Raw genomic sequence first — 23,729 nt, 5'->3', positions numbered from 1 at the left:
ATGCGACAGGGGACCAATCGATCCTTATTGGTAAAGCTTTAAAGAGGTCACCGATCATACTCTCATACACAATACCTCTCGGCGTTTTTGAGCTCACTTGGATATTAAGGCTGATATAAAGGGCCTTGCAAACAGGAAACTCTCCCAGTCTACATCATTATGTCGAAGGGACCCATCACATGTCATGGTGAGCATTTGTGTCAAGGGAAGGCAGTCGGTGTTCACTGACACCCTACAGTCCTCGATACCTCTCTTGGAAGACCAGCAGAGGGAGTGGAGGTCAATATTCAGATTTATCATGAAGGACAGAGAAATGTCGACATCTTCAGCCCGTTTGCACATGGGTACGTCGATCACTATCCAATTTTAAATAACCACTTGCCCACTAACCACCATACTCTTTCAGCGTTACAGATGCCGACGGGCGATGCATGAATATGCTGCCACCACGAGGATCTGAGGAGGCTAGATTGCAGCATAAGCAAGTGGACGCTGGAACTTACAAAATTGTCTTCAAGCCGAAGGAGTATTTTGAAAAGACAGGCAGAAAATGCTTCTATCCCTGGGTAGAGGTAAGATTGGTTTGCTAGCCAGGCAGTGCTTGTTCCGGATCCATGTCATCTGATTCCTGTGCAGATTACTTTTGAGATCGAAAATCCAGAAGAACATTACCACATCCCGCTTTTGATTACCCCGTATTCCTTCACCACTTACAGAGGCAGTTGAGTGCAAGTGGAATGGAACGATGCGATCCAGGCAGATATATATCATATCATTACCTTGATTTAATGATCTCCGTAAAGACCAAATATCTCGACAATCTTCGAATGTAGAATAATGCCAGCGGAAAGCAACGATCATGGTGAACAGAAAACATCTACGCGCATCTAATTATCATACAAGGACCTTGTGATATGACACGCCCTTGATATTACCACCGCGCATGGATGTCTTAACATTGTGCAGGAATTGTTCGCGATTCTTCCGTAGTTCTTCTGCTGCCTCTGTGAAATGCAGTCAGACAAGCTCATAAATCTGCAAGTAAATGTGGCAAACCCTTGTTCAATGGATCGTCCGCATTAGGCTCCAAGAAAAGATATTGTAGGCCGACCATGACGGAGTTCAGATTTAGAACAGGTTTCCAATCTTCTCGGAGGATGTTCAAACACACGTTTCCCTCGAGGTCAACGTTCGGATGGTATATCTGTATTGAAGACTGTTAAAATAGCCCAGAGTAGAGTAAAGGGGACATACTGTTTGCATGCACTTGACCTTGGGTGGCTCGTGTGGGTAGTTGGTATTGATGGTGAAAGAGAAATTGAAAGCACCACCCTTGTACATGCCTGACGGTTTGGTGAGTAAAATAGGCATGTTCAGCATTCCGCAGACACACCTTCATCAGGGGTGATGGTGAGAGTGAAGTTCAGGAGGTCGTTAGGGTCCGGGAAGTCAGTCTTCATGGTGGAAGGGAGGTCAAGTTCGGTCAGATCTGACATTGCGTATATTGAATTCACGAATTCAGAAAACAGATTGAAAGTTGGTACGGACCCTTCTGCACTCGTATCTGTGCAGCACTTGTCTTGGGCCTTCTCTTCGTTGCTGCGTCTTCATTCTTCTTCATACTCCATATCTATGCATATCAAAATCTTCGGCTTACTGTATGGAACGCTGGTAAGATCCACACACCTTGATCATGATGACAGTCTGGGATTCGTGAAAAGGGAGTGTACAGGTGGTAGTTGTGGCGAAAGGTGCGTACTTATACGGTGAGGTGGATGGGGGAACAGGGTGAAAGCGCGGAATGTGCCGAAATGGCAGCTGCCTTCGACTAGTGCTTGACTCCTCGAGGCCTCCTCGGCCTCATGTTGGCAGATTTGATGTTCTTTCAGCGGCCGAATAGCTTATTTTGTGGGCTGATTCGCTTCCAAACACACGTCGATACGGTTTACTTTCCAGGTCGCTCAATGACTGGTCACTATTTACTACCTATCATAGAAGTCCTACATGTCATAATCTAGCGCCCAGGAGCAACTTGAATTGGATGGCCTTGGATGGATAAAGGTATCCGTTGATGGTTCCTACCAAGTTTCTACTCCAGAGCAGGAGCCCAGCTATCCACGATTAGAAGTGCCTACTTGTCATTATAAAGATCGGATCATCGAATTCAGCAGTAACTTCCATCATGTCGACGCTATCCGAAACCCTGCCAGTCATTGACCTTGATGTCTTCTTGTCTCAACCTGCACAATCAGTCAGAGTGCAAGAGGAATGCAACAAGGTTAGCCTTTTTCCACCTACGATCTTGGTGACCAGCGGGTGACCATCTAGCTGACAGGCTGCTGACGCGCTGATCACATACGGAGCACTCCTTGTTCACGATTCTCGCGTATCAGAGGAAGACAATGACACCTTCCTCGATCTCATCGAGAACTATTTCGCGCAGCCTATTGAGGACCTTACAGAAGGACGAGCGCCCAGAGATTCATTATCAGGTTGGCGTCACCCTCGAGAATACTGAGAAGCCCAAATGCGCCGTGGATGAGCCGTGCTTGGATATCATCGCCAACTTGGACCCAACGGAACGGCCATTAGATATCTCCGGGCACCATCCTGACCCTAAATGCAGATTCTTCTGGAAAATGGGAGTTCCCCCTCCATATGAGACCGACTATCCAGCTCTTAACGCTCCGAATGTCGTGCCGCAGGCACCTAACATCAGGGAGAAGTGGGAATCCACCATGGAGAGATGGGGACATTCGATGAAGAATGCGTGAGTCCTACACATGTCTAGCTGAGGCTGTCGCTAACACAACCAACAGCGTCGAGAATATTGCAGAAATGACAGCAATCGGTCTCGGACTTCCTCGAGGGTTTATCAAGGACGCAGGGAAATATGGGTCAGCACTCTATAATATATCATTCTATCGAATGATTGATTGATGCCGTGGATAGCCCACATCTACTTGGACCAACGGCTTCTGATTTGGTGAAGTATGGGCAAAATGATACCATACTTGCGGGGTTTCATTCAGACCTCAACTGCTTAACGATCCATGGTCGTTCACGATATCCTGGACTTCACATCTGGGCACGTAATACTGGAAAGCGCATCCCCGTTAGATTCCCACCCACTGGACGTTACCTTCTCGTGCAAGCAGGGAAACAGATTGAACATCTAACCGGGGGCCTTATCAAAGCTGGGTTTCACGAGGTAGTCGTCAACGAGACTACGCTACAGGTTATACATTGTCGAAACCTGTTGTTCAAGTGAAGAGCTGACCCCATATTTTCTAGACTGTCGAGCGGCGTAAAGAGAGCCATCCTGACCGGCCGCTTATTCGTATATCATCAACATTTTTCTGGCACCTCTCGTCCGATTATGACCTTGTTGCGCTACCTGAGCTATCTGAACGTGCAAATGCGTTCAATTCGAATCAGACAGCCTATCAGCATACGGTTTATGAACCGATGAAAGTTGGACAACAGGTTCAGAAGTGAGTACCAAAAGTTAAACTACCCCGAAGCCAGATCTAACTCACGTCTGGCAGTGAGCTCAAACACATTGCTCTCATGGCATAAATATGGCAGCATCTGTTGGTTATTACATATGTGTAGGGCATGGGGCATGGGGATATCACAGCGGGGTCTGCATACCATTGAAGATGGTATCTCTAACTTCACTTATCATGCTTGGTAGTTCTTCTCCCCTCTGTTGCAAGGCATGAAATCACGATATTGTCCATAAAAGGTCGCCCCGCCGAAGTAATATCCAATGTCTGAAGCTGTCCCCTTTTGTTGCTCGGAACGAAGGTAGCCAGAATCGGAGGGTTCCTCACCCCGTACTGAGCACACTGGACGGAAATCACCTATGCACCAAGAACATCTGTGAGAAAATTGCTCATTCACACGAAAGCAAGAAGTCTCACTGTTTTTCCCTGACAATTTGATTGCCACACGAGAGGCATGCTCTTGTCAAAATGCCACTCCCATTGCAACTGTATAACATGTTAACGCCATGTTGATCGAATGACGCAACGACTTACCCTTTCACGTTTGAAATGTATATTATCAAGATGAGCCACCCTAGGCCGCCCTGAGCCGGTATAGTCAACAGTCCCGCGATATCCATCATCATCTAATATAGACCGTCTATTAGGGTGGCGCATCAGCGGAAGAGCGTTGAAGGAAATTCGGAAGACTGAACTGAATTCTCGCAATAACCTGGCCTTGCTCTGTTCCTCTGCGAATAACGGTGGTGAATACCTGAGGTCTGAAGCAATCGTTCGAGACAGAGATATGATATAGAGGACGTGAATTCGAAGAGAGCGTGTGAGGCAAGAGCAGCATAGCGTTCGGACCGAACGGTGAGAATGTGAATGGTCCTCTTGCTTCGACGTCAGCTGAGATGTTTCTATTGAGATGTTAGACAAAGTTGGAGATTAGGGATGCTCAGTATGACCTTGTCGTGGGATCAACGAGCGTATCAGTTGATACATTGGTCGGTGGAGCTAACACCACCAATGATGCTTCAGTTACAACTCTGGGGGGTTCTTCTACTTCTTCTTCATCTAGAGTCAACCGTTGAAGAAGTGCGGTGTCGTAACTGGAAGTCAGGAATCAGGGTTGCAGTAAGAATCGACTGAATTAAAGGATACAAACCTTGGAGGTGCACTGCGTATGGATCTGATGGAGACGGCGTCCGACATGTCTTGCAACGAAGTAACGTGGAGGTCGACAACCTGCGTAAGCGCGGGCTGTTTGTTCGGCCTCTACCAGTGCCCAGACAGAGACAACTGGTTTCTATTTATGATGAAAGCTGTGTATCCAGGAAAGGACCCAAGATAATCATCCAAAAAGCGCTTCCACCTACATTCAAGGCTACAGCAAGGCTATGGTAGTGTTGGTATGGCAAGGAACGGAAGAATGATACCAACGTGCATATATAAACCACGGATACGGCAATCAGGCCTGCAGACTGCAGCTGGAAATGACTCAGTGTGGGAAGTGCCCAATGAACCACAAGCCGAGATAATGAGAACGTTATGACATACCTGATCGATAATGTCATAGCAGCTTTATATGCATATCTTGTCGTCATACTCCACAATAAGGTAGAAAAGTAAACGGTTCTCCCACTGGGTTGGTATAATAACAATAAGCACTCGAAGTCCTGGTGGATAAAATGTCGAGTATATACCCTGTTCACTGGTGCTTGTATTCTAAGTGAACCTGTAGTGGTCCCGAGAAGAATGACATGAGTCGTGGACTTGCAAGTTTATAGAAACTTACAGCTACCATTTCAGGGGAACGCCTCCATCATCCAACTTCCAATCGTGCTGCACTTGTAGAAGAGTTCAAGCCAGATGTATAGCACGCACCGCGGTGCACTTGTCACATCAGAAATGGAAGGCATTAAGGCGTCCACTTCATTCTCAGACTGGATGGTTTCATCATCATAATCAGACACTAATGCATAACCCCGTATTGCGATATCGTAGCTATAAAAGTCAGCATGAGAACACACGGTTAGTACATAGGGCTAACCTTGAGGGTGCAATGAACGTTAGGGTGCTTAGGCTCGACATTGACCATGACGTGTGAACAGTTTGACTGAGACGCGTGAGCATGTTGCCTAGATTGATAGTCTCTTGCGACTAAAGATAGAGTACCGTATCAATGATTACTCGTGGGCTAGAGATTCGCTCTTTCGGCGATGTTTTAGACTCCACGAACACGGCACTTGATGCTAAAGGAAGATAGAGAACGATGATGTAGACTTACCCACGGAAGTCAATCGTCACTCAGAATTCTTCAGCGGTCAGGGAGAGGCGGTGAAGTTGAATTCAGTGGATAGTACCTAGTGCAAACTTAGTGCGTAAGACAATGCAGACCGGCGATGAAGCAGGTAGCTGTCAAGAGAACATGAATCCCGCTAATGCCCACGAGGTACAGCCGCGCCAAAAACGCGGAGCACCGACTGTAGCTTTGCCAGCATCTCGTCCCACTCTGCATCAGGATCGGACAATGCAGTGATTGCCCCTCCAGCACCAATCACCCAATACTCCGGCTCGTGGACGCCAGGGTAGAAATCAGAGGTATTGAATTTCGTCCACGAATGAGCATCGCATTCGTACCGGTCATCGTATTTGAAGCAACTTCGGATGGTAACAGACCAGTCACCACCACCGCCAGCACACCAGTAACCAAAGACACCGGAATAAACATTGCGTTCTTCGTCTTCCAATGATTGGAGGATCTCAACACTGCGTTTTTTCGGGGCTCCAGTCATGCTACCTGTGTTGGTATATTAGTGACAATTGAACCAGGGACAACTCTACAAGACATACCCGGGGGTAAGCTGCGTCTGAGAACCTCCCACCCCAGTGCACCATTAGCATAGTAGCTAGCAGCTCGATCAGCGCCGTCTGCCGATCTGCCTTCAATGACGCTAACAAGCTGCCAAACTGTCTTGTATTCCTCCACAGTGCAGAACTGTTTGACTTCTACATTCTCCCCAACAGCTCCATGCAGATCATGCCGAATAAGATCGACAATCATGAGGTTTTCGGCAACCTCTTTCTGGCTGCCCCTGAGCGCTTGCTCAGCAACAGCACGGGTGATACTAGGGCCCGTCCGTATGGTGCCTTTGATGGGACGTAGTTGATACGTGGTTCCAGGTGGACGAGTGAACGAGAGAAAACGCTCTGGTGATGAGGCCAGTAAAGTGGTTGGATGCAACCGAAGGTAAGCAGCATGAGGAGCGGGGTTGAGCTCGCGAAGGTGTTTATAACGCTGCCAGGAAGGCGAGTAGGTTGATGAAGCTTTCGGTGCTAGCGGATCGTTCAAAGTGATGCGAGTGTTAGCTGTAAGACACAGCTCATAGGATTCTCCGGCGAAGAGGTGCTCCTTCGCAAGATTGATGCGGGATCTATAGAGGTCCCGGTCTGGTAAAATAACAGTAGACGTATTTGGTCGCGCCTTTGTTGAATAAGGCGTAGTATTAAACGAAGAATATGTTGAATAATTACGGGCGGCAGATTGAAGCTCTGCAGCCATTGCCATCAGCCATTCGTTGTCTTCTTCCGTGATAGATTGGACATAAATCTGTCCAGAAGTCGAGTCGAGAATTATGCTGCGCTCTACAAACGCGAGGTTGACATCGGGGTGTCGTGACTGGCTAGATACCCTGCTGGCTGGTACTTTGAGAGATTCGCTGCCGAGTTCGTAGCTCAGGTAGCCAATGAGGCCACCCCAGAAGGGAATTTCTGGTGAGCCGCCGGTAACCTTCCGCTTGTTCATGAAAGAAGTAAGCCAGGACCACACGTCCTGGGATCCTAGATCTATTTGATCGCATGATTCCCCATCTGCGAGATGAACGAAACTATCTCCAATGGTGTATGTGATCCGCATGGACGTCGAAGTCAAGCAGCCGATGATAGTGAATCTGCCTGGCTGTGCAGCAGATTCCAGCATAACGAAGGGAGACGAATCGTCGTCAACGCCTAAGACCTCGCATATATCAGGAGCAGATAGGCCTGGGATGCTCAATTTTATCGTAGAGGCGGCTAGTGGCGTGTTGATACGAGGGGTACTCGGTGATGGGCGAATATATGGCCACGGAATGCCAAAGATTCCATCTGCCTTTTGATCCCATGGGCGTGTGACACGCCCACGGGAAGAACTCCAAGTCCGCGCTAAACGCCAGAAGTTTAACATGACTTCAATACCCCCACCGTGCGTGAGAACTGATTCAGGATGATACTGAACGGCCCAGAATGGTCGAGTGCGATGTCTAAGGGCCATTACTACCCTCCCATTCTCCTCGTCATGAGTCGATGCGAGTTCTTCAATGTTCTTCGCACCACTCAACTCGACGTGGAGTGAGTGGTAACGAACGGCACCCACAGGCCCGACGCCCTTGAATATATCTGTGCCACTGTGCTCGACAGCAGATACATGACCATGCTTGACGACGGAGAGCCTCCGTAGGATAGCTCCGTATTCAAGAGCTAAACTCTGAAGACCTAAGCAAACGCCAAATATCGGCAAAAGATGTGCGTCGTCAATCTTCCATAGGTCTTTGACGAGACCAATGTCCTCTGGGATATTTGGAGATCCTGGGCCGGGACCGACGATGACACCGGAGAAATAGGGTAGATATGATAGTAGATCATTAAGCTCTATATCGTCATTCTTGATGATATGCACGTAGCAGTTTGGGATAGCCTTTCGACACAAAGCTGCTAAGCTATTGAAAAATTGAGTTACAATCCTCAGAAGATGTAAAGGGACTGACTTATACGTGAAAGAGTCATACGAGTCGACCAGCAGAATCCTCGAGGGTTCCGGACTCATTGAAGATGGATAAATAGAAAGACCAGGAGAATAGTGAATGGCAAGAGGCCAATCTACTTATAATAAGAGGGACAAATGATAAGAAGAGAAAATCGAACGGATGGTCATGAGTAAATATTCAAAGCGGAATGATCCACTGTCGTGCTTGAGTGAAACACTCTTTCGGAGTCAATAGCTGATTGGCGTGCCGGTTCTTCACTGCTGTAGACTACTTCATAGCCTAGTCAGTGGCGGACACTAGTACTCAAGTACTTGTCAGTGCCAACACTAGTGTCAGTTCGCATTTCAAGACTGATGAACAACGATAGTCTATCACAACAATGGTTTTCAAAGGTGCATCACAGTCCAAATCCTGGCCTGAAGAATTGACTATTGATCTCCTGATTTCAGTTCAAATCCATATGCGTACCGCTGCTGGAGAAGTCACAGCTATCTGCGGGGACCGTAGCAGCTGTCTTACCTTTGCTATCCAGCCTTGAAAGCACACTGCTCGATGCGGGTCAAACTGGTTTCACCTTGTCTCAGTCCTTGGTATCGTACATATTTTTCCCATTGTCCACGATTCTCCGCCGGAATGACTTGTCTGCTATTCCGGACCAAGTGCTGGAGAAGATATTTGGCGTTCTTGCCATTTTATGCGAAACGTGGTGGTGGTCCTGTGATACACTGATCTGGGATCAGATATTCAAGCTATGCAGCTCCATCATCGGGGGTGTCGAAGGCAAGGGCAAAGGCAAAATCAGGGATGACGAAACCAAAGAAGCAGCCGCACGATGTCTGTGGGCTATCGTTCGGCAGCGTCGCTTAGAGGAGGCACCACAAGACCTTCCCGGAGGACTGTTGCGCGACCGCGTTTCGCAATTTCGAGCACATTCTCAGAGCCAGCAATTCATGCCTGTTCTTGGACAGACTATCAATACCCTCCTCCTCACCGCAAAATCTCCTCATCTCCCACTGCAGCGCATTTCGCTGAAAATTCTACATGCACTCATCAGTGTGTATGCTTCAGAGCAATTTCTACCTTCCATCTTGCCCGGCGTCGTGAGCAGCATGGCCAAAATTGTTCTTGGGGTGTCGAGCAAGAAGGGGTGGGTCAATGGAGACATTGTCGCTCTAAGTCTTGAGGCCCTGGAGCCTGTAATCGTGAAGTCGCTAGGAGACGAAGTATGTATCCGAGAGGGTGTCGTTCGGAGTGTCGTGGACCTTGAAGACTTCATCAACCTCGCAGATGATCCTACAGTGAACCCCAAACCACCTGATTTGCCTCCCTACCTGACCCCACGTACTTCGAGCTGGTTACGTGCGTCGGCATCCCAATTGCACATTGCGCTAAATTCATTGACACCTCTCGTGAATCATCCGACCCCGCTCGCCTTGGTTGCCCTGTCCTCTTTCTCAAGGGCCATCCTTGCCTCCACACATCTAACTCTTCCTCAATCCCGACCTCTTCTGTTGTCTTGGCTCTTGTCACTATCAAACAGTTCTTTCCCGGAGGTGTCGCAAGCTGCCTACCACGCCTTATCTGAGCTGCTGGCCGTCCGCTTCGGATGCGAGACTACCGTTACTCCAAGCACTTTTAGAAATATCGAAAGAGAACCTCAGTTCTTTGCCTCGATCCATCGTTTCCCAAGATGACACGAAGGTGGAACACATTGCTGGCCAAATAGAGGCAATCTGCTTGTTGGCTACATCTAGTAGCACGTCTTCTACAGGCCTCGGTCTACCATCAATTTCTTTGGGTATCGACACGCTATTAGGGCCAACCGGCGGAATCGAAAAGTGGGGTTATACTCTGCTTTCTGTCTTGGAATTCACTAGTCCGCAAGTGAATGTCAGCCAGGATTCGGTCGCTCAGCTCTTGCTAGAGGACAATGCAGACAACCCAGACACGGTTAACTTCCCTGAGGCGATGTTAAAAAATGTCCTCGCAAGGTCCACACGCGATGCTCTGGCTCGCATGCTACGTGCTTTGGGGAGAATCAGCGGCGAAAATTGCATCTATGCTGTTGAATGGTTCGTCAGTACAGGACGTTATTCACGAACCAACAATGCTGTTGCGGCATTGTGGTGCGCTGCTCGCCTCCTTGAGGGGATCAGCGGCTTTAGTCTGGATGAGGGTGGCATGGCCATTTCGAGCGGACCCCGGAGCAGGAAACTAGAGCGGTTTGCAAGAGGCTTGGCTCGTGACCTCGCTGAGTTATGGGACGAGGAGCCGGACTTCAACAGCCAGTCCGATATTACCCGCACGGATCGCCATACGGACGACTCATTGCTGACCACAGAATTCACCAAGGGGTTCAAAACCATCCGTGCCACCCTGCAGGTTGCGGAGCCAAGGGCCACAGTGCCCAATCTGTCCGACGATCAACCCATACTGCATAAGATATTCTGCTTGCAGTTGCTTTCGATTAGTGCGGGCATTTTGCAGGCTCGCTACGCCTCCGTTCTCATCCAGGTCCTATATCCTATTTTACATTCGATCGTGTCGCCCACACCCCATCTTTCCCTAACCGGCCTTGCGACGTTGCATTTTGTATCAGCTGTCATGTCATACGCCTCCCCAGCCAACCTCCTACTGTCAAACTTTGACTACGCATTGGACTCTGTGTCACGCCGCCTTAGCCGCAGATGGCTTGACGTCGATGCAACAAAAGTGATGGCTGTCCTCGTGCGCCTCGTAGGGGCCGATGTAGTGCAGAAAGCTGGTGATGTTGTTGAAGAGTGTTTTGACCGTTTGGACGAGTATCACGGGTACGATGTCATCGTTCAAGGCTTGGTGGGAGTATTAGGAGAAGTGATTAAGGTCATTGAGGTTGAAGAGCCTCACGCCCAAAGGAAGGTCAGGACGACATGCAGTCACTGACAATAACCTATTCATTGGAGCCACTCTTCGAATGGCTCACTCATCGCAATGATCTCCCACCTCAGGAAGACACCACTGACTACGGTCCTGCCCCGCGGAAGGCATGGGGCAACACAGAAGGGGCATCTGATAAAACTCAGTCAGATCAACCGAAAGTCGCCGAGGATGCCGAGCCTGCGCCTACACCGGGACAAGCCTTGGCCAAGCAGATGGTTTCACGATCTATCTATTTCCTCACACACGCTTCACCCGTGATCCGCGCTCGGATCTTAAACCTGCTAAGTTCAGCTACCCCTGTTCTCTCTGAGTCGGCCCTGTTACCATCCATCCATCAAGCATGGCCATTCATCCTGAATCGTCTCAATGACGCCGAGCCATTTGTAGTCAGCGCGGCTGCTGGGCTTGTGGAATCTCTCGTGACCCACGTCGGCAGTTTCATGGGCCGCCGAGTATGGGACGATGTTTGGCCCCGGTTTGACAGTATTCTGAAGAAGCTAGATGTTTCTGATCATCAGAACGCCCTCACACGCCGAGGTTATGGCGCGGTAGGAACGGAATCAGCATACACTCACTCTCACCGCTTATACCGCTCAACTTTGAGGACGATGACAGCTGCCGTAGCTGGGGTTCATATGCAGGACACGTCCGGCTGGCAGGTCATTCTTGCATTCAGGCGCTTCTTGCACAAGCAGGCACACGAGGAACTGCAGGCCTGTGCAAGAGAGTTGTATGCGGCGCTCGCCAAAGGTAATGGAGACGCCGTATGGCTGGCGCTTATGGCAACGTGTGGGCGTTTGACTGGGGAGGTAGCTATTTTGAGAGAATACAAATGGGATATACGAGATAATGTGTGTTTGATCCTGAACGAGTAATGCACTTCTGGTTGGTACCATATCAAACCTGCTTACTGAGCTATCGTCGCTAATTTATGGTTCAGGGGGTGGAACGTGTCGGAAGATCTCCACTCCAGCCTCTTGGAACAATCGTGCAGAAGCTTCATCTCTGGAACAATTTTAGAGAATGCTGCATGAGAGGTTGACGTGCTTACACCTTATAGCTCAAATTGTAAACTACTCTCTTGACACCGCTTTGGATAATCTTGATGGTGCATTTTAAACATGGACATCTAGGCCCAGAATATAACTCAAGCAAGTAAAAGAGTAATGTTGTACCCACGTATTGCAGTACATAGTGGCATTCGCGCCAACCCGATCTCTTCCTGCTTCTAAAAGCGCATTTTCTTCGGCATGTAAGCAAAGACATTCAGTGCCATTAGTCGCCGATGTGCGATTGCAATGTCCGCACCCCCCTACATTATAATTAACAAATAACCGGAGGGAAGGAAAGGCAAATACCGTCATTGCAGTTTTTGACGCCGCGAGGAGTGCCGTTATAACTGTAGACCGAGATAACAGCTTAAATGCCCGAAGGAGATCGAAGTGCGCCTTAAACGCACCCTGTGGAAACAATACGGTGTTCACGGACAAGTATGGCGCCTACGCGGCGCTTCATACAGTTGGAACGTTGCGAAGCAAGATCTGCGAGCGTCTGGAACGAATATAGCTCATCTGAATTCTTGCGGAACAACGTTCATACCATGAAATAGGTATCCCATTGAGGTCTGAGTCGATTTGTATTTGTGATATCTAAAGAATCCAGGTGACAATGGAGTTCTGCAATGGAATCGAAGTGATTTCCGATTTTGAGCTTGACCTGCAGGCTTGCGCGGCGGAGCAGTGAAAAACCGGTGGGGGGATCTAGCCCTGATCTATCTCCGAACACTTCGCGGTCATGTCCTCGTACGAAGTCTTCGAGAGCCGCTATGTTCATCGGACTACTGGGTTCATTTTCAGCTGAGAGTTCACACCAGCTGACCAGATAACTACCCGTGAGAGCGATAATAACGTTGCAAGATGGGCGCGTCTATGCTAAGTAGCATGAAGAAAGGGCGCCTGATGAAGTAGTTCACTAGTCTGTCTGAGTCGAGGTCGGTCGTAACGAAATTCGACCGCCAATGTTGTGTGACGTGATCCAATAGCATAGCTGGGGAGCTGAAGGAAAGGGCTTGCAGGTTTGAGATTGGGAAGGAAGAGGGCGATATGTGCAAGTCCAGTCCGTCCGCATCACCAATATTATTGGTTTGTACCGCCGGAAGGGGCTGGATGTCCAGATTTTTGACTCCTCCTGTAATCTGAGGGGACCATTAATGGTCTTCTGAATCCAGGGAGCAGGGAGCTTAGCAGAACCTGCCTCTAAATCCTTGTCGCGTAAGTGGACAGACGTGAAACCTTTGGCAATCAGATACTCTTCAACAGTTGATTTCCCTGAAAAACGCGAACCGATGATAGCGATAAACATCGATATCGGGGTACGATATACACAAATTTCGAAAGATAAAGGTGTCGATATTCAAATCTGAACATTCCAGTGAACAGAAGGTGGAACGTTCCACTTAGTTCATAACATCACGTGACTTAGTGGAATAGTACGACGTCGTACGTCACATTTTAATCATATGCTATCATACAACCGCTCTTCTCGGACCAAGAGCCTGCCGCAGGCTCCGATCCTTCTGATCTGGGGTGGGTAGCTTTGCTACGGGGACGCTGTGATCCAATACTAGTACTCGGATCAGAGAATTGAAGATAGCAATGGAGAGATATCGGTGGCTGAGACGCGGTAGTTGAGTGTAATCGAGTTTGGGAATGCCCAACAACCGGAGATGGCAAAGAACTCCGGAAATGCAAAGGTTTTTGAGCCTCCATGAACTCTGGATAAAGGATTTCCCTCTTACCAATTTAAAATCGGAGTAGAGCTTTCCTAGTGCCTTGCTCGTTTTCCAAGGTGGCTATGCGTGTCACGCTTCATCTGCAAAACTACTGAAGTCAACGCTTACGACTTCAGTAGCGCACTCATGCGATTGGTGGAGATGCTGAATATATAACCAAAAATGTGTGCTTACGAACGCAAACTTGAACTAAACCAAAAAGAATATACACACGAGCGTCTTGTGAGTGCTTTCGAACAAAGTCGCATTTGCTGATGAAGTTCCAAGACATGGTTGTCGCAAATTTACGAAAATGGGAATTAGGAAGGCAACCGCGATGCCGGGTTTCGTTTACGCTCATTTTCCAATTCAACAAATATTGTTTTGCCCTAAGGGGGGTTCAACCTCTCCAAGTTCATGCTGACATAAGCACACGTTTCACCAAGTCTACACCTGTTACACGATCGTCACAGTCTGATGCCCTGGTGTACCCATTGGCTATCTTGGTTCTCCATTGTAATCGCTTCATTTGTGCTTCCATAATGCTCGATACGGCAGCAGCGACCTACGTCACCAGAGATTGACCACCTGCAGTGCCTGAACGTAACCCTAACCCATTTCCCAAGTTCGTTTGAGAGGTTTCAATTGGCGTTAAACACTTCGGCGCATGAATCCGCGCTCGCAACAGAATATTATCGGGCCAGATTTTTCATTTTCACTTGAAGTTTTTTAATGGACTTAATTAGTGATCTACGGTTTATATGGAAAGCCCAATAAATTATTGGATTTTCCGTGATTGTCAATCATTTTCAAACCTTATTCTGCATTATTTTGCCCACCAGAAGTCACCCACTAATACTATAACTGAGGAAACGAAACCGCCTTGAAGCGCCCTTCACCCCCACATCCAGTCGATCGGCATCCGTTACCTTCTTGTGGTTATTGCATTGTGTGGGCTTCGAACACCGATAATTTTTATGAACAGATCCGCCGCGCGTTCATCTGGCACATTGTCACGCAATGCGCATAGCCTCGTGTCATGGAATTTCTTCTTGGATGTATATATATTTCGCATCCCTGGGCACTGTACGTATAAAGAGGTGTGCCCAGTCAGTTGCTGAAATTTTCTCAGCAGCGCCCGCGCCTTGACCGTTGCTCCCTCTCTTTACAATGGTCTCAGTCAAAATCCACGACGTAGCCGCCCAAAAACGACAGGAGCGCGAGGCAAAGCTATTCGCATATCGCGAAGGCCGTATTCATGTTCCAAATGATGTCGTCGACCTCTCACAGTACCTCCTTACCAAGCTCACGGAAACAGGAGCGTGCTATCGTTCAATGTGACGCGACGGGGATCATAGATTTAGTTCGCAAGCGAGTCTATACTGCGCAGGACGTTCTGCGGTCCTTTGTCAAAGTAGCGGTGGCCGCCCAAGATGTCACCAACTGTCTTTCAGAAGTTTTCCTCGATGAAGCATTCCTACGAGCCAAAGAGCTTGACCAATATCTGGAGACAACTGGAAATGTCATAGGGCCACTGCACGGTTTACCAGTTTCGATAAAAGATCACATCAAAATCAAAGGTCTGGATACTTCGTCAGGCTATCTTGGTGAGCAATGCGTTTTCTCCCTAAACCAGTTATTTATCATTTTTATATTAAGGTTGGGCATACAAAACTGTTGCGGACAGTGATGGACTGGTGGTGGAAATCCTGCGCAACGCCGGGGCAATTCTATACGTCAAAACACAGAATCCGCAGACTTTACTTGTCAGTGATACCGTGTATTTCTTCATGCATTGGCTTACCTGGCTTTCAGTCACTCGAGACGGACAACAACGTATTCGGCAGGACTGTTAACCCATTCAATCGCAACTTAACTCCCGGAGGAAGCAGTGGTGGCGAGGGTGCGCTTATAGCATGTCACGGTAGTCCTATGGGTGTCGGGACTGATATCGGCGGGAGCATTCGGATCCCCGCAGCGCATTGTGGTTTGTATGGACTGAAAGGGTCGGTGGCACGTCTGCCACATTCTGGTCTTCTGGGCTCGCATGACGGGATGGATGCAATTGTAGGTTGTGTCGGACCGTTGGCAACATCTGCGAGGGATCTTGAGTTATTCTGTCGAGTTATGCTCGATGCAAAGCCATGGCTCGATGAACCCCCACTCTTAGAAATGCCATGGAAAAGAGCTATGGCGAACGGCGAAGGTTTACCAGAAAAACTTGCAATTGCCATCCTTTTTGACGACGGCGTCGTCGCGCCGCATCCTCCAATCATGCAGGCTTTGGACCAGTATAAAGACGCCTTAGTACGCGCGGGGCACGACGTAATCGAGTGGCATGCACTGGACCATCAGAATGGATGGGACCTGATTGTAAGACGCTTCCATTTTTTGGTATCTGATCTAATGGTTCAATTCTTCACGTAGGCGAAGCTGTATTTACTAGACGGTGGAGCAGAGTATCACGAAACTATCAGAGCAGGCGGAGAGTTTGAGGTACCACAAACGGAATGGATACTTAAACATGCACAGGGACGAGATTCATATACGCCCGCGAAGATATTCAAGCTCAACTTAGAGCGGGAGGCGTTCCGCTCAAAAGCATTGGCGCACTGGAATGCCACTCATCAACATACCGTTAGTGGACGTCCTGTGGACGTTATCCTCTGTCCAGTTGCACCTACGTTAGCTCCGCCTCACGACACAACTCGCTGGTGGGGTTATACCTCTCACTGGAACCTACTAGACTTGCCAGGTGTCGTCTTCCCTGTTGGCCGCTTCAAAGCCACACCATCTGCCACCTATCCACCTCTTCTACCGTCAAGGAATGATGTTGAAAACTTTATTCATGGTCAATGGAACCCAGCTACATATGATAATGCTCCCATAAGTCTACAGCTCGTGGGTCGGAGACACAACGAGGAGAAGTTGTTGGCTATGCTAAATGTGGTGGAGGAAGCGTTCCGAGAGAACGCAAGACAAGGAGTTCGTTCCTAGTAGTAAGATGCCCAATTCCAAAGAATATGTTACTGGTTGACAATGGATGTTTCTACGAAATCTATTACCACCAACACGGCGTTTGAACGTTACTACTATAATAGTACGGAACATCAACTGCAAGTAGGTGTATCAAATAGTATTATGGCATTTTATGACCAAGTCACTCAAGGACAAAAGTTTAAATTAACCTCGTCCCATTTCTGTTTAACAGTCTTGAACGTGGGCTTAACGCCCAACATCTATGTCTGCACAGATTGGAATACGTGGAGAACGTCGTCGATACGTTGCATGCCAGAATGATTCACAACGTATTTCGCATGTGACTCGCTAGCCACCGCGCTGCCGCCACAGGATGGCCATGGCAAGCTACCACTGGCTGGCAGGCTGAGGCCTGTGCTTGGCCCTAATAACGTCCATCGTATTGCAACAGAAAATACTTTGCTGTATGTTAATATAATAACCGGAGCCTCAGATCTGCGACGGTAAGTATCATTCACCGAATACTTGCATGGTCGATCCATCTGGCAAGTACATTGATCCTCTCTAGTGCAACCACAGGATGGAAAACGGTGAGACTTCCATTCTATGCGCAACGTTTTTATTATGTTTGCCTGTCCCCGTATAGTTGTTCTCCATGTTGGCTCCCTTAGCCACCCTGTGCTCTATATGAGTACCAGAACGTTTAGACTGACGTTCTTTTGAAACACAACGTAGTTCCGCAGCTGCTGTATCTGCAGAGATGGATGGGTATAAAACTGGCTCGAGGATCCAAGTTCCCTCATACTCAGCTCCTATCCTTCCAGCCCCCGAATCCTCAGCATACCCAGTTCCTATCCTTTCACCCCCGAATTCTTATATAACACATGCCTGGCTTGAATTCCACTGTTCAGCGCTTTGATCGTTCTACCGGCATCCCCAAGGATGTCTGGACCGTCTTGCATGCCGATCCTGCTCGTGCCAATATCATCCTTCCTCATGCTGAGAAGGTTTTTGAACGACAAAAGTTCATACCCGGAATCACTGCTACTGAGCAGGTTTGGCTGGTTAACTCAAAGCTTGGAACCTCCGAAATCAAATTCATTCTCTCTTGCACAACGGGACCACAAGACAAATACCCCATTTTCATTGTCCCCACAGACTCCATCGCTGACTTAACCCCCGCCCTCCTCCAAAGCTCCATTGAGGCTTTGTGTAACACGCTTCTGAACGAACCGAACTTCAGGACAAGAGTCTTTTCTGTCTTTTCCGTTGAGCCAGTCGCCGAAGCCTTCGCTCGCACATGGAAGATACTCACAGGGATTGATCGCGAGGTGGTGCCATACTACCATGCACTTTTCATGATGTGTACCAAGGACACTTTAGTCCGACAACATCGAGCTGCCCCTCCATCAGAGGATGTGGTTCTCGAGCCACGTTCCGCTGTGGAACAGGATGCCGAACAGATTGCTGTCTTGTGTCACGAATTTGCTGCGACTTCCGTATGTCTTTTGCACTCTTCTGAGGGGCAACCGCTTACATCCCTGTAGCCTCCATTCACTCTCAGCATTGAAAAAGCCCGCGAAGAGGCTAGTCTCTTGATTGCGAACAAGCAAGTCTGGGTCCTCGAGGTCCAGAAGCCCAATGCAGAACCCAACATTGCAACTATTGTTGCTGTGACGCGGAAGGCAGGAGGTGTTGCTGCCATCACGAAGGTCTATACACCAGAGCAGTGGAGGGGCAGACGTTGTGCCGAGAGGTTGGTTCGTCATGTCTCCACAGAGTACGATCTCGCGACTATGATATTGCATCACGACGCTAACTTCTTTCTGACCAGGTTACTGGAGAAGTATAAGCAAGTTGTCTTATATGTCGGCATTGACAATAATGCTTCAAAAGTATATGACCGTGTGGGCTTTCGAGGTCTTAATGATGGGTCTGATGGAGTGGAGCGCTGGCTTGAAATTGGTTTTGATCAAGCCGAAGTGGAGCTCGGTCACTGGTAGATTTTTAGCATATCTGGCGCTCCGCATGGTCTCCCCCATGTCCATATTGTCTATAGCATAGTGCCTTCATCTAGACCTGTCCGAGAGTATATCGTTTCACCATATCATGTTGTATCATTAGCATTCGTACATATTCCTATAGATATCTTGATCCCTTGGACGATCAATGACTGCCCGATATTATTGGTCTCCTTGTTTGAGCCACTGGTCACCGAAGGCTTCGTCGTCAGGATACGCTGCATTCAGTTCTGGGCTCAACAGAAACCTTGCTCTCTCGTCAACTTGGGTTAAGTCCTCAAAGTACCTCCCTGCCTCTGGTGCATCTACAAAAATTCTGCGTACATCAACTGATTCCAGACATGTCGGTCTAATGTTGTCCTCTGCAACATCTGTGACATCGCATGACGATTCAGGGACATTACAACTGGCATTAAAATGCAAGATATATACTTACAGCGTGAAGAACCATTCTGTGTAAGGGCGTGATAAAAGGGTTGATGGCGTCCTCGAGGGAGCGAATCAACACCCATCTCACGGACCCAGTCCTCGGTCGCTACACAGGAGGCCTGGCAGAAGGGTAAATAAAGTGAGTGGTGAAAACAGCACGCCAAATCGACACCCACATCCCAACCGTATATATATCCAACGTATCTGTGGGCCGCATGCTTGAAAACCATGCCAACGAAGAATTTCACCTCTCGCGTCAGTGCAGAGCGAGGGTGAGAAGTGGCGGCCGCTTCCTTCTCCTCCTCTATGACAGCCTTGCAATGCGTCGTGAGCTGCTCTTGGAGGCGCGAGTTTAAAAGAGGGGTCAATGAATCGACAAGGACTGGCAATAGATCGAGGAGGAACCGATTGATATGGTTTATTATATTCGAGAGATACCTGTGGTTATTCATAAAGATGACATTGACCACGAGGCTGGCATAGAATGCTGTGTGCAGCACATCTTCGGAAACTGGATTTTCGGGGAAGTTGGAGAAGGATGCTAAAACATTACGGGACGCCCGAACCAGCATAGACTCGGAGGAAGCAGGGGTAATATAACGAAGCATCGAAGTAGGAGTGATTCCTGCTTGAAGAAGGAAGTGCGGAATATCGTCACGGAGTGTTAGAATGGCCTGTGTTCGTGAGCCAAAAACGTCGATGAAGATATCTGAAACATCTGGGTCGGGAGAGGACACGATGGCCAGAACTCTGGTAGGGAAGTCGACAGGTGCTGCTGTAACACCTATCTTTTGCGCAATGCACACGAAAACGTACACAAGCGATATAGGAATAGTTGCCTTGTGCGTAGTCAAGAAGAGGTGAGGAAACCGGTTTTGCAACACGTGAAACTGCTGTCCTGAATCGTTGCTCGTTGGAAAATAGAATGTGATATTCAAGGAGAGCTCACCATCCGCAGCCTCAAAACCGCAGCTCCACAAGAAATCGCAGATGGACAAACAGACGAGTCTGAGCTTTTCAGCGTCACTGGTAAATTCAGCCGGGTCGAGGGGAACCCTGTGTTCAACAAAGTAGGCTTTGCAGAGAGCCACAAGTTCCTCAAGCTGAGACAAGACCTCGAAGGAACTCAACGATATTCAGGAGTGAGCCAATCGAGGCTACGTACCTTCATGGGGGGGTATACGAAAAAGCTGGACACACAAGCGAATGAAAGCTCCAACGTTTGGGCTGTGTCATTAGATATAAGCGTCCCCCAGGTGCGAACAGCATGACTTCTAGCAATAGCACCAAGAAGCATTTGAGCCCAAAAGCGAATGGGAACTGCGTGAGAGGGAACAGGTCTCCGCTCTGGAGCGCCTGGCTCGCGGAATGTCTCCGGAAGCGGATGGCTTGCAGCAATCTCCAGGGCATTCCATGCGTCAAACGAGAACATGGTATTGACCTCTCGCGCTCTTTCCAGTCTTCCATCACCCCGTTCCGCGACAATCTTTGACAACATGTTCAATGTTTCGAGGTCTATGCGCCGCCTCTCGAGATACATCAGTCGCCAGTCGCCGCCTGTAGACTGCTTCCTCGATTGCTCTTTCGCAGGGTCACATATCGTGTATCGGACACGGTAATGTGGCTCCCATAGTCCTGTAACAGATGCAGCTGCCCTAAAGGAAGTGCTCGCCTTCAAGCAAGAAACAAGCGCAGTAATGCTCTCGTCAGAATCTGCCAAGGGTGTCAACTGCTCGAGAATGTGTACGTAGAGGTCGAAGGGAAGTTCCCGTGTCGTCATCGTGGTATACCTCTATGATAAGGTATGTACACGTCCCGGAAGTTCACTCATTTACAATAAAGGATAAGATAAGATAATGAAGTATATATCACATATAGATACAAGATAATTGTCAGTATGAAAATAACTATCACGACACATTTTTTAAAGAGAAAATATCTGGTATGTAGTTCTTGGGGTACGTACTTGGTTCTCACAGTTCGGTTCGCCTTCGCCTCTACCATGATGCGACTGTTGGTGTCACTTCATAAGTAATTCGTCCATTGTCTGTAGCACGTTCTCCCAGAATTGCTCCACCATTACCTTCTCGAAGCCATTAACATCATATCCGAGGCTGATCCACAACTTGCCGGCGAACGTATACCCAAATAGCAGCATGCCTCCAGATCGCTGTCGTGAACCTGTCGTCAGCGTGTGGAGCTTGATAGCAGGAAATGTTCCATGTTTATATATTCCATCGAGGTTTCCTAGAAGCGATAGGCCAATCAATGCAGCAGATGGAGTGCGTAGTGCGGTGTCTGCGGTTGGAACAGGAGCAGGAGCAGGGACAAAAGTGCCACGTTCCCTTTCATCGTCTTCTTTGGCCCAAAGACGAGCCCGTTGCCCCCTCTCTTCAGCCATCAAGAGACTACGCGACACGATCATCCGGTTCCTGGCAGCCCGGGTGCTCTGCTCCTTTGCAACCCGAGCCCGATGCCAGAATAGCGAGGATATGTCGATCGACCGAGGTATGAATGTTGGAAGGATCACGTTGAAATAGCCGACCGCAAGAAACCAGTACGAATCGTTTGCTGGTTTAGCCGTAAAATATGGACGCAGGTTTAAGGCAGAGTACATCATCCTGCACGGAGGGTTGAATATAAAAGACGTAATCAAATTATCCTAACTTACATTGACAAGTCTGGTTTCTCAGAGCACATCTTTGCCCAAGCAATGTTACAAATGGCAAATAGAGCTGCGGAGATGGAAACACCATGCGCTTTGCATTTTTTCAGAATGCTTGTTGTTCGCTCAGGATCATAAGAAACGGTAGGGACAATGGTATGTCTGGGTTGCTTTGCCTGTCGACGGAATGTATGTCCGCCCTATCAAGTTGTCAAACAAGTTACTAGTCAAGAAAAGGCACGACATTCACCACAAGTTTTTGTTGACTCAATTGGAAATCAACCTTTTCAACCGCGTGGCGCAGTTTACTGTGGTTAACGGTGAAGTTGTCTTCCAAGGCATTCGGTAACGCGGCAGTCTGAAGTGGTCGCTCAGCCAAATTTGAAACCACACAGCAGAAATGCATACTGAGGTAGGGTCGCCGCCCCATCGAGACCCGAGCTCTTCCTTCAGCTGAGCTTCGAGGTCAGAAATAGTCTTGTCACTGCCGAGCAGTCCAAAAAGGTCGTTTGCAAATTGGTGCAGTGCCATACCATCCCCCAAAAAGTGAGCGGCACAAATCATGAGGTCATGATTGTACGACGGAGATTCGTGTTCGTCGAACGATGACGTAGAGCGGGGCGTCAGAGGAGGGCTAGGTAAAGATGTGCCTCCTTGAGACACGACAAGATAGGACACTCGGTCGTTCGACAATGTTCGTTCTCCGTTCAAATATGAATCAATGAGTTCTAGAACTTACATAAATATCACAAAATCAGTACATTAACATGGGCGCTACCATCCTTGGTCGAAATTCTGTATTCCAAATTGCGGTCCGCATCAACCAAAGCATCTTCCGGAGATTGCGGAGGGGTAAACCTGGAGGTAAAGCCGTGTAGTTGTAAACGGCAAGTTGGGAGTTGCAACTTACACAAATCTGACGTCGTCATAATCGTGCATGACGACCTTCGAAGCCAAGAGAGGGTGACGAATACGAAGGATTGCCCAGACCATGCGAACACGGGCCCGACGAACAACGTACTCTGGAGCAACGAAGCCCAAGTGAAGGTACCTGCCAATGCGGGGTGGCACAACCCTTCATAAGATCTTCATTGAAGAGACGATTCGGAAAAGCTCACATGTCATTTACACCACTCGCGCGAGACGGAAGAAAGTAAGATAATTCACTGTTGCCCAGTGGGCGTTCCACTCTCCATGTATCTGTCTGAGATGAGCAATAGTTCCCCTGAGATTTCACTTCTGAATCCTCGTCAGAGACGCTGCAAGAAGCATCTACTAACAACACCGGAGACGAGGGGTCCATATCCATATCCTTTTGGCCGCAGGGTAAAAATGCTAGGGCATCTTATGCCATTTCATTGTGCTTTAAGTGAGCGCTCTTGACCTGGACTGCCGATCAGATTTGATCTCCAGATTCTCCACCTGGTTCATTGAAGTTCGGCTCACTTCGACTGGTTCACTGGTCACGCGTCAGGGACACAGGGCAAAAGAACCAACGTTAACTTCATCATGATCATTTGTCACTATCACCGGAAACGAATTTTCGAGGTCCAGCGTGGTCGAGACTGAGTACTACGTACTGAGCGTGCATGATTGGCAAAAATCCGCCACGCCGATTGGGTGGCAATAAGCGGCCGTTCGAAGGCTGTG

The 23,729-nt window shown here is 48.5% G+C and overlaps 12 protein-coding genes across 12 annotated transcripts; 5 read left to right on the top strand and 7 right to left on the bottom strand.

The window, feature by feature from the left end:
* The first annotated feature begins 19 nt into the window (after positions 1-19).
* Positions 20-1,010, top strand: EDB91DRAFT_258922 (uncharacterized protein). Its single transcript, XM_041326627.1, has 4 exons — positions 20-187; positions 239-344; positions 407-572; positions 637-1,010. The coding sequence occupies exons 1-4, from the start codon at positions 160-162 to the stop codon at positions 724-726; spliced, it is 390 nt and encodes a 129-aa protein (XP_041183611.1). The 5' UTR covers positions 20-159; the 3' UTR covers positions 727-1,010.
* EDB91DRAFT_1233717 (ubiquitin-conjugating enzyme/RWD-like protein) lies at positions 895-1,695 on the bottom strand (the record flags this gene model as incomplete). The annotated part of the gene is made up of 6 exons (XM_041321128.1): positions 895-1,004; positions 1,057-1,204; positions 1,255-1,343; positions 1,394-1,489; positions 1,549-1,630; positions 1,687-1,695. The coding sequence occupies 6 exons, from the start codon at positions 1,693-1,695 to the stop codon at positions 895-897; spliced, it is 534 nt and encodes a 177-aa protein (XP_041183610.1).
* A 487-nt stretch (positions 1,696-2,182) lies between these two features.
* EDB91DRAFT_1242122 (Clavaminate synthase-like protein) lies at positions 2,183-3,579 on the top strand (the record flags this gene model as incomplete). The annotated part of the gene is made up of 7 exons (XM_041322157.1): positions 2,183-2,278; positions 2,336-2,386; positions 2,463-2,770; positions 2,820-2,897; positions 2,953-3,238; positions 3,295-3,494; positions 3,549-3,579. The coding sequence occupies 7 exons, from the start codon at positions 2,183-2,185 to the stop codon at positions 3,577-3,579; spliced, it is 1,050 nt and encodes a 349-aa protein (XP_041183609.1).
* EDB91DRAFT_1096049 (uncharacterized protein) lies at positions 3,293-4,816 on the bottom strand. Its single transcript, XM_041316983.1, has 6 exons — positions 4,660-4,816; positions 4,460-4,603; positions 4,158-4,411; positions 4,044-4,102; positions 3,927-3,995; positions 3,293-3,866 (listed from the first exon to the last, which is right to left on the bottom strand). The coding sequence occupies exons 1-6, from the start codon at positions 4,704-4,706 to the stop codon at positions 3,678-3,680; spliced, it is 762 nt and encodes a 253-aa protein (XP_041183608.1). The 5' UTR covers positions 4,707-4,816; the 3' UTR covers positions 3,293-3,677.
* Positions 4,460-5,074, bottom strand: EDB91DRAFT_1096045 (uncharacterized protein). Its single transcript, XM_041316982.1, has 2 exons — positions 4,660-5,074; positions 4,460-4,603 (listed from the first exon to the last, which is right to left on the bottom strand). Exon 1 carries the CDS (start codon positions 5,066-5,068, stop codon positions 4,805-4,807), a length of 264 nt encoding a protein of 87 aa, XP_041183607.1. The 5' UTR covers positions 5,069-5,074; the 3' UTR covers positions 4,460-4,603; positions 4,660-4,804.
* An 858-nt stretch (positions 5,075-5,932) lies between these two features.
* EDB91DRAFT_1242120 (ADC synthase) lies at positions 5,933-8,355 on the bottom strand (the record flags this gene model as incomplete). The annotated part of the gene is made up of 3 exons (XM_041322156.1): positions 5,933-6,294; positions 6,348-8,248; positions 8,297-8,355. 3 exons carry the CDS (start codon positions 8,353-8,355, stop codon positions 5,933-5,935), a joined length of 2,322 nt encoding a protein of 773 aa, XP_041183606.1.
* A 294-nt stretch (positions 8,356-8,649) lies between these two features.
* Positions 8,650-12,090, top strand: EDB91DRAFT_1233714 (armadillo-type protein; the record flags this gene model as incomplete). The annotated part of the gene is made up of 9 exons (XM_041321127.1): positions 8,650-8,688; positions 8,746-9,207; positions 9,235-9,417; positions 9,439-9,443; positions 9,474-9,535; positions 9,566-9,809; positions 9,837-9,851; positions 9,883-11,167; positions 11,191-12,090. The coding sequence occupies 9 exons, from the start codon at positions 8,650-8,652 to the stop codon at positions 12,088-12,090; spliced, it is 3,195 nt and encodes a 1,064-aa protein (XP_041183605.1).
* A 54-nt stretch (positions 12,091-12,144) lies between these two features.
* On the bottom strand, positions 12,145-13,576 carry EDB91DRAFT_1233713 (dCMP deaminase; the record flags this gene model as incomplete). Its single annotated transcript, XM_041321126.1, has 8 exons — positions 12,145-12,220; positions 12,267-12,344; positions 12,395-12,527; positions 12,574-12,614; positions 12,675-12,766; positions 12,815-12,975; positions 13,124-13,282; positions 13,465-13,576. 8 exons carry the CDS (start codon positions 13,574-13,576, stop codon positions 12,145-12,147), a joined length of 852 nt encoding a protein of 283 aa, XP_041183604.1.
* Positions 13,577-15,155: 1,579 nt separating this feature from the next.
* EDB91DRAFT_1076956 (amidase signature domain-containing protein) lies at positions 15,156-16,982 on the top strand (the record flags this gene model as incomplete). Its single annotated transcript, XM_041314903.1, has 5 exons — positions 15,156-15,315; positions 15,344-15,592; positions 15,645-15,751; positions 15,801-16,358; positions 16,413-16,982. 5 exons carry the CDS (start codon positions 15,156-15,158, stop codon positions 16,980-16,982), a joined length of 1,644 nt encoding a protein of 547 aa, XP_041183603.1.
* Positions 16,983-17,677: 695 nt separating this feature from the next.
* EDB91DRAFT_258335 (uncharacterized protein) lies at positions 17,678-19,129 on the top strand. The gene is made up of 3 exons (XM_041326626.1): positions 17,678-18,463; positions 18,512-18,744; positions 18,799-19,129. The coding sequence occupies exons 1-3, from the start codon at positions 17,849-17,851 to the stop codon at positions 18,965-18,967; spliced, it is 1,017 nt and encodes a 338-aa protein (XP_041183602.1). The 5' UTR covers positions 17,678-17,848; the 3' UTR covers positions 18,968-19,129.
* On the bottom strand, positions 19,130-21,242 carry EDB91DRAFT_1095998 (YccV-like-domain-containing protein). The gene is made up of 5 exons (XM_041316981.1): positions 20,580-21,242; positions 20,364-20,529; positions 19,591-20,312; positions 19,422-19,533; positions 19,130-19,356 (listed from the first exon to the last, which is right to left on the bottom strand). Exons 1-5 carry the CDS (start codon positions 21,192-21,194, stop codon positions 19,148-19,150), a joined length of 1,824 nt encoding a protein of 607 aa, XP_041183601.1. The 5' UTR covers positions 21,195-21,242; the 3' UTR covers positions 19,130-19,147.
* Positions 21,230-23,464, bottom strand: EDB91DRAFT_1095996 (uncharacterized protein). The gene is made up of 7 exons (XM_041316980.1): positions 23,198-23,464; positions 22,990-23,130; positions 22,858-22,937; positions 22,488-22,807; positions 22,330-22,437; positions 22,086-22,279; positions 21,230-22,035 (listed from the first exon to the last, which is right to left on the bottom strand). Exons 1-7 carry the CDS (start codon positions 23,386-23,388, stop codon positions 21,435-21,437), a joined length of 1,635 nt encoding a protein of 544 aa, XP_041183600.1. The 5' UTR covers positions 23,389-23,464; the 3' UTR covers positions 21,230-21,434.
* Positions 23,465-23,729: the final 265 nt, after the last annotated feature.

This window comes from Suillus paluster (assembly GCF_016628075.1).
Source record: "Suillus paluster strain FC165 chromosome Unknown EDB91scaffold_2, whole genome shotgun sequence".
Taxonomy (NCBI): Eukaryota; Fungi; Basidiomycota; class Agaricomycetes; order Boletales; family Suillaceae; genus Suillus; species Suillus paluster.
This window is presented reverse-complemented; position numbering and strand designations above follow the sequence as displayed.

Excerpts from the sequence above, each read along its gene's own strand:
- EDB91DRAFT_1096049 (XM_041316983.1), bottom strand. The coding sequence starts at position 4,706 with ATGTCGGACGCCGTCTCCATCAGATCCATACGCAGTGCACCTCCAAG. Across the intron at positions 4,412-4,459 it reads CTCGTTGATCCCACGACAAG|AAACATCTCAGCTGACGTCG; the intron begins GTCATACTGAGC and ends ACATCTCAATAG. Across the intron at positions 3,867-3,926 it reads CAAATTGTCAGGGAAAAACA|GTGATTTCCGTCCAGTGTGC; the intron begins GTGAGACTTCTT and ends CTTGGTGCATAG.
- EDB91DRAFT_1096045 (XM_041316982.1), bottom strand. The coding sequence starts at position 5,068 with ATGACATTATCGATCAGGTATGTCATAACGTTCTCATTATCTCGGCTT.
- EDB91DRAFT_1095996 (XM_041316980.1), bottom strand. The coding sequence starts at position 23,388 with ATGGATATGGACCCCTCGTCTCCGGTGTTGTTAGTAGATGCTTCTTGC. Across the intron at positions 22,438-22,487 it reads GGGGCGGCGACCCTACCTCA|ACTGCCGCGTTACCGAATGC; the intron begins GTATGCATTTCT and ends CGACCACTTCAG. Across the intron at positions 22,280-22,329 it reads TGAGTCAACAAAAACTTGTG|GGCGGACATACATTCCGTCG; the intron begins GTGAATGTCGTG and ends ACAACTTGATAG.
- EDB91DRAFT_258922 (XM_041326627.1), top strand. The coding sequence starts at position 160 with ATGTCGAAGGGACCCATCACATGTCATG. Across the intron at positions 188-238 it reads GGGACCCATCACATGTCATG|TCCTCGATACCTCTCTTGGA; the intron begins GTGAGCATTTGT and ends GACACCCTACAG. Across the intron at positions 345-406 it reads TTCAGCCCGTTTGCACATGG|CGTTACAGATGCCGACGGGC; the intron begins GTACGTCGATCA and ends ATACTCTTTCAG.
- EDB91DRAFT_258335 (XM_041326626.1), top strand. The coding sequence starts at position 17,849 with ATGCCTGGCTTGAATTCCACTGTTCAGCGCTTTGATCGTTCTACCGGC. Across the intron at positions 18,464-18,511 it reads ACGAATTTGCTGCGACTTCC|CCTCCATTCACTCTCAGCAT; the intron begins GTATGTCTTTTG and ends ACATCCCTGTAG. Across the intron at positions 18,745-18,798 it reads GTTCGTCATGTCTCCACAGA|GTTACTGGAGAAGTATAAGC; the intron begins GTACGATCTCGC and ends CTTTCTGACCAG.
- EDB91DRAFT_1095998 (XM_041316981.1), bottom strand. The coding sequence starts at position 21,194 with ATGACGACACGGGAACTTCCCTTCGACCTCTACGTACACATTCTCGAG. Across the intron at positions 20,530-20,579 it reads TCGTATACCCCCCCATGAAG|GTCTTGTCTCAGCTTGAGGA; the intron begins GTACGTAGCCTC and ends AGTTCCTTCGAG. Across the intron at positions 20,313-20,363 it reads CGGTTTTGAGGCTGCGGATG|GACAGCAGTTTCACGTGTTG; the intron begins GTGAGCTCTCCT and ends GCAACGATTCAG.